The 7418-nt window shown below is 41.7% G+C and overlaps 1 protein-coding gene across 4 annotated transcripts; it reads left to right on the plus strand.

The window, feature by feature from the left end:
- Window positions 1–2376: 2376 nt before the first annotated feature.
- LOC147605659 (pentatricopeptide repeat-containing protein At4g14050, mitochondrial-like) lies at window positions 2377–6600 on the plus strand. Of its 4 annotated transcripts, none has more exons than XM_086793352.1 (3): window positions 2377–2927; window positions 3041–3117; window positions 3275–6600. In XM_086793352.1, the coding sequence occupies exons 1-3, from the start codon at window positions 2771–2773 to the stop codon at window positions 5594–5596; spliced, it is 2556 nt and encodes an 851-aa protein (XP_086649478.1). In that variant the 5' UTR covers window positions 2377–2770; the 3' UTR covers window positions 5597–6600. The 4 variants fall into 4 exon arrangements, with proteins under 4 accessions (XP_086649478.1, XP_086649479.1, XP_086649480.1 ...); XM_086793353.1 differs by having other exon boundaries at window positions 2395–2927; window positions 3041–3109; window positions 3273–6600; XM_086793354.1 differs by having other exon boundaries at window positions 2395–2927; window positions 3053–3117.
- Window positions 6601–7418: the final 818 nt, after the last annotated feature.

Raw genomic sequence — 7418 nt, forward strand, 5'->3', positions numbered from 1 at the left:
CCTCTCTCTCTCTCTCTCTCTCTCTCTCTCTCTCTTCTCCTTCCCTCTCTCTCCTCCCGCTCTCTCCCCTCTTTACCTCTTTGTGTGTGTGTTATTGTGTTTGTGTGCGTGAGTGCTTCCATGCCACCTAGGGGAGGTTCGAACCGGTACGACAAGAGCCCTCACCAAGTCGTAATTAATATTAATATTCATAATAATTATATGAAATATTAATATTAATTAATATTAATATTCATAATAATTATATTAATATTAATATAAATCAAAATATATTTTTATATTTTGATTTATATTTGTGCATATATCATATATTGTAATGAATTTTAAAATTTACATTAAATACATGACGTGTGTGTGCGCACACACACACACACACACACACACACACAGTGCAATGGAAGTATAATATAGATATAAATATTTGTATATAGATACAATATATCTATACCTAAAATTTTAAAATTTACTTCAATTATAGTCTATAATATAGAAATATATATATAATCTACAAACACACACACACACACACACACACACACACACACACACACACACACACACACACATTCTATTAAGCATAGGTTTCTCCCTTGCCATGTGTCAACATCAACGGTTTACACTAGGGGTAGTTTGCCAGCAGAGAGGGAAGGGGGCACATGGCACGTGGTTTGAGGGACTCATAAGCTATATAGCTTTAATTTTAAAGGCTTAATAACACACACACACACACACACACACACACACACACACACACACACACATGCACACAAAGACACACACATGTGCATACACATGCGCTCACATGCATATATATGTACACACATACACACACAAATATGCACACTTACACACGCACACACTCGAGTGTGCACACATATAAACACATGTATGCACGCCACAACATACACACACGCATACACATGCTTGTACACATAAGTGCACATGCGCATATGCGCACACATAAATACACCCATAGACACACATACACATACGTGCATGCATATATGTACGTGTACACCCATAGAGATAAAGATGCACATGCACACACATGCACACATAGACACACATACACATACGTGCATGCATATATGCACGTGTACACCCATAGACACACATACATATACGTGCATGCATATATGCATGTGTACACCCATAAAGATAAAGATGCACATGCACACGCGCACACATAATAGATACACCCATAGACACACATACGTGCATGCATATATGCACATGTATACACATAGAGATAAAGATGAACATGCACCATATGCGCATACACAAATACACACACACACACACGCACATGCATACACAACGCTCACATGCAGTGTGAACACACACACACACACACACACACACAACGCTCACATGCAGTGTGAACACACACACACACACACAAATGCATACACACAACGCTCACATGCAGTGTGAACACACACACACACACACACATGCACACATGTACATGCATACACACAATGCTCATGTGTAGAGTCAACACACTTATGTGCACGTGTACATAGGAATTCGACACACATGTGTGTACCTGCATAGTCAACACACTCACGCACACGTGCACACAGGAATTCAACACACACGTATGCGTACGTGCACACCAAACAAGGTGATGACCCTACGTTGCATGCCAGAATAGGTGTGTAAGCTCTGCATACAATAAGAGTAAGCGAGAGAGAGAGAGAGAGAGAGAGAGAGAGAGAGAGAGAGAGAATACTGCACATGAAATATATAAATACACACACACACACACACACACACATATATACATATATATGCACATGTATATGTATATGTACATATTTATACGTACATATATATATATATATATATATAGAGAGAGAGAGAGAGAGAGAGAGAGAGAGAGAGAGAGAGAGAGATGTACGTACATGTAGGAACATTCATTCTCTACGGTGCGTGTGTGGGTCCATGACGTCTATATCTATACTCTATATTATCTATTAAACATTGGTGGGGGAGAGTACAACCACGTGTAAGTCAAGGAGTGAACGTTTTGTTTTTTGTGCCACAACAACACGCGGGTTGAGGACTCTTATATATATAATACATAAGTATAAATATGAAAACTAAAGATATATATACATTGTAAATATATAATAAATATGATAATTTAATATAAATATATAAAAATAATACAGTCTAACATAAAAATACAATATATATTTAATAAATAAAGATATAAAAAAATTAAAAATGTGTAAAGTAAATATACAATAATATAATATAATAATGATATATAAATCAATATACATATAGTAAATATATAATAATATTATATTAATACTATTATATATAAATACATCTACACACACGTATTCGTACACAATCACACACGTGCATGTGGAGGGTGTGCGTATGTGTAAGCGAGAGAGAGAGAGAGAGAGAGAGAGAGAGAGATTCTATCAGAGACAGGTGTGAGACGTGAGAGAGTCCATGTGCACTTGTATGTGTGAGAGAGGGTAAGAGGGTTGTGTCTATGCACGTGACAAAGACGCATGTGTGAGAGAGAGAAATATTTGTCTATGTGAGAGAGTCCCACAATGCACACATGCCTTCAGAAATACACACACGCTTGCACACACACCCAGACTAGACACATGCACATATGCATACAAGCACCTAAAGAGACAATGCTTTTATACATGTTAAAATAATCACAATTCAAGAATTTAGAGGAGCAGCACAGTGAGGAAGTCGATGAGAAACGCTGCAACAGCATAGAGAGGAAGTCATGGAGTGTGCCACCATGCAGTCATTGGGTATTCAGCAAAGCTTCAAACCCCTATTTCCCCAACACGGAAACAGGCTCACCAGCAGAGGAGGATCAGGAGGGATTTTGCAGCCCGTATTTCCTGTGGTAAGGCCCCCAGAATGCAGCCAGACCAAAGGTATGCCTCTTCACCCACACACTTTCTGCAATGAATTTCACTCTCTATACTGGTTTTCATGCTTGCAAATAGATACCCTCCGTACTGGTTTTTCCATGTTCTTCTGCTTGCAGATGTACATGCAGATTGCCCATCGAGGGACACTTATTGTACTGAACCCTCTCAACAAAGCAGCAACAGAAAGCACAGTGTAAGTGTATTATTGGATTTGAATCAATCGATTTTCTGCTCTTAATCTTGTAGAAAAGATCATGGCATATACTGGGTTTTGAATGACCGCTGACATGTAAATATATACATTCAAAAGGCTCCAGATTTTAAATGGACAGAAGGCTGGTTTGCCCCAGGTTTGCTTACAGAAAGAGTTGCAACCAGGGAGAAAAGTGGGGGAATCAATTTCATCCGTAGGGGCTGATCCTTTGGTGGCCAAGATGTGTGCAAGTGGCCAAGCAGCCACTTGCACACATCTTGAAGATTTTGTCTCACCAGTTGAAAAGGCTCAGTTTGGTCACAGATTTGAAGTGCAGTTGGATGCTAGAGGTAGTTGTCATGAGACGCTGATTGTTGACAAGCCTCTCTATAGTTTCGACCTCGCAGTAGATGAGCTGCTACGTAGCTTCGACCTGGCATCAGACAAGCCTCTTCTGATTGATGACTTTATCTGGAAATTGCAGAAGTGCAGAAAAAGAAAAGATATACAGCATGCAAGACTCATACATGCATATGCCTGCAGCCATGGGCTTGAGGATCATGTGGCTGTTGGGAACCATATTGTACCTATGTTTGTGGAATGTGGAAGTGTGCACGACGCTCAACAGGCTTTTTGCAGGTTGGCTTATCAGAATGAGCATGCATGGACTTCTCTCATATCAGGGTTTAGTGAATGTGGGCAGTGGCATCACTCTCTCAACCTGCATCAGAGAATGCAGGAGCTTTGTGTACATCCTACTAGCTACACATACGTAGCTCTTCTAAAAGCCTGTGCCAGGCTTAAAGATATAAGAAAGGGACAAGAAATCCATGTTGAGATTGCACGAATGGGTTGCGAAAAAGATCATCCTGTTGGCAACACTCTTGTGAGCATGTATGCCAAATGTGGCCTACTTTCAGAAGCGTGGGGAGTCTTTGACCAGCTGCCAGATCAAGATTTTGTTTCGTGGAATTCACTTATCGCAGGATATGCTGAACATGGACCTGATCAGGAAGCTTTGAAAATTTTTGCACAGATGCAGTTGGAGGGTGTGCCTGCTACTGATGGCACATTTGCTTGTGTTTTGAAAGCTTGTGGCAGTATAGGAGCCATAGAAACGGGACGATCAGTACATATAGAGACTATAGAAAAGGGGTTTGAAAAAGAGTTGTCTGTTGGAAATAGCTTGGTTGGGATGTATGCCAAATTTGGATCAATGACTGAGGCACATGAAGTTTTTGATATGCTCCCAGTACAAGACGTGGTGTCCTGGACCGCACTAGTTGCCGGATATGTGGAACATGGTCCAGCACGAGAAGCACTGAAAGTGTTTGAACAGATGCAAGTAGAGGGCATCTCACCTAACGATGTGACATTTGCTTGTGTCTTGAAGGCTTGTGGCAGCCTAGGAGCTTTATTCAAGGGCAGAGAAATACATATGCAGATTGCAGAAAAGGGATTTGGAAGATGTCCTTCTGTTTCCAACAGTCTGATCAGCATGTATGCCAGTTGTGGCTCAATTTCAGAGGCACAGGAGTTTTTCCAGAGTCTACCAACTCGGAATGCCATCACATGGAGCTCCATGATAAAAGGATTGGGTATGAATCATGAGGGTAATATGGCAATACAATGTTTTGAAGACATGCTAGAACAAGGTGTACACCCAAATAATATTACGTTTTCATGCCTTTTTAAGGCATGCAGTCATGGTAGCCTGGTATGCAAAGGCAAGGAGTATTTTAAGATGATGACAGAAGGTTATGATATTGCACCAACCATAGAACACTACACCTGCATGGTTGATATGCTTGCAAGGTCAGGACATCTGTATGAGGCGGAGAAGTTTCTTGAAACGCTATGTCCCCTTTCTGAAGGAGCATGGACAGCTTTGCTTAGCGCCTGCAGAACTTACGGGGAAGCTGAGCTAGGATGGAGATGCTTTCAGCAGCTTGTCCTCTTGAATCCAAAAGATTCTACATGGTACTTGCTCATGGCAGACATATATGCAAACACTGGCTGGTGTCCTGATGATGCATGTCGAATAGAGCATCTTAGAAAACATTTGGGTGCAATGAATAGACCTGGCATTGCCACGATAGAGGTGAACAGGGAGGTGCATGAATTTGTTGGGGGTAACGACCAAAGCAAGGAAGTTTCAAAGATGCTAGACGTTATGAATTTGCGCATGAAGGAGGGCGGGCATGTACCGAATCTAGATTTGGTTTTGGGACCCATTTCTGAAGAGAAGAAGGAAGCAATGTTATGTGAACATGCAGAGAGGTTTGCCATAGCTTTTGGGCTACTTAACATGCCGCAGGGTGAAACATTGCGTGTGACGAAAAACTTGAGGATGTGCAATGATTGTCACAATGTAAGCAAACTTATATCCAAGACAGAAAGACGGGAGATTTTTCTTAGAGATAATTGCTGCATCCATCATTTTAAGGATGGGTCGTGTGATTGTGGAGATATGTTCTGATCTGTTGGCAAGCAATGGACCAATCATATAGGTACATGAAAAGTGCAGGACCAATGGATGTACACAAATCTGTGAAAGTGTCTAATAGGGTAGAATTTGTCAAAGTATCCCCTAGCTCATCAAAAGTGTTCAGTGAGCCATTGACTCATGACATGCAAGTGACCTTGGGCTCTAGATGGAGGATCAATTTATAGATCATAAAAGAAGTGGACTAATGATGGACGTGATTGTCTCATTGCACAAGCTGATTCCTCTGTTCACACCGTAAAAGAGGTCTTGAGCCTCAAGGTGTGAACTTGTACTCAGCAATTGATGGAGATGATAGATATAAGATATAAAAGATCTGAGGCCATGGATTCTATTTGGGATGTGCCACTTTGAGACAAGTCTAGAGATGGGATTGTTTGCAATTGCTGACAAGTCCAGTTCAATACACAATCATTCTCCTTGCATTAGAATACCTTTGAGCTCTCCTCCTCCTCTCTACTCACTTGATTGTGCTCTCTTGATCCTTGCTGGCTTGATGGATGCATATTTGGATGAGAATGTTAGTGGGTTCTCTCTCATGAGCTTCCCCCCTCTTACTTCCTCTTGTGAGTGAGGTCCAAAGTGTAGGAATCCTTCTTCTTTGCCTCCCAACAAGGCGGATCAAGGTCTTCCTCCACACCCCATTCTTATGGAGCTCTCCGGTGTGAAAACAGAGTGGAGATCCAACAAAGAGGCTAACGCAACCACATCGAGAAGTTGCATTTGTGGCTCTTTGGCAAAGTTCCCAATAACACATGTTTTATCAAAGGCTAGGTAAGTACTTGTTGACATCTATGTCGCAAGCAGTGGTGTGTGAACACTGTAGGATAGCCGGGTCACTTTTTACTCTCCTTATTTAGGAGGGGTTTTTTCCCTTGTGCACAGGAACACACCCTTAGCCACTTAGTTTGTGTTACCTTATCATGTTAAGCGTACTTTCATTTTGGTATACTTAATCATTATTGAGTTTTGTGCCTCTTCTACTCTCAACCTCTTACGATTGTGTATTTGCTTCTCTGTGTGTGTGAGTGTTGCTGTTGCTCTCCTCTCTACCCAACATTTGGTATCAGAGAAGAGGCTATAGTCATTGGGATTCAAGTTCCTCTTCAGCAGTTCATGGGCAAGGAGTCGTGGAGCTCACTTCACTTTGGGACTTGCTTCCTCTTTGGGAAGTCCCACCAAAAGGCTCTAAAGGGCCTTGCTAGGCCTTCACTAAAGAAGCATAAGCTCCATCTTGGAGATAGGGTAGCTGCCGCCCATCAGGACTAGCATCACCGCCTCCGCCCACGGCTCCAGTTGGCCGCCTAGAGAAGCATACTCACCCAGACCTGAATTAGAGAAGCCCCCAATCAATTTTTTGATTTGGCCAACGCCTCCTCGCTAGCAACGCTGATTAGCCGGCTGAGCCACTAATTCTGCCTGCCGCCGCTGGTGGTGCCACCATTGCACAACACATTTTCAGAAGTGAATTTTTTTAACATAGGTGTATTCCTCATCATTTCCTGAGTCTCCAAAGCGAAAGAACTTCATAACCAAGCCATCAAAACCTTTTTGCAAATTTTCAGCTTTCCAGTCGGCCAAGCATCAGGGGCAGCAAGAATATCATGTGTAGCATTTAATGCTAATATCTAGCATTTTTGTCCAATATAAACTGGCCAACATCTGTATGGGCCAACCAGCAGCAAACAAACATATATAAGCAAGCGCATTATATTGAGCATAAATCATCCATTCACAAATTCATCTACAACACTGGAGTGTGACTAGAGCCACAAGTTTTCTTGTGCATATATTC

The sequence above is a fragment of the Cibotium barometz genome, chromosome 59 (assembly GCF_041138505.1).
Source record: "Cibotium barometz isolate CiBa-2024 chromosome 59, ASM4113850v1, whole genome shotgun sequence".
Classification (NCBI taxonomy): Eukaryota; Viridiplantae; Streptophyta; class Polypodiopsida; order Cyatheales; family Cibotiaceae; genus Cibotium; species Cibotium barometz.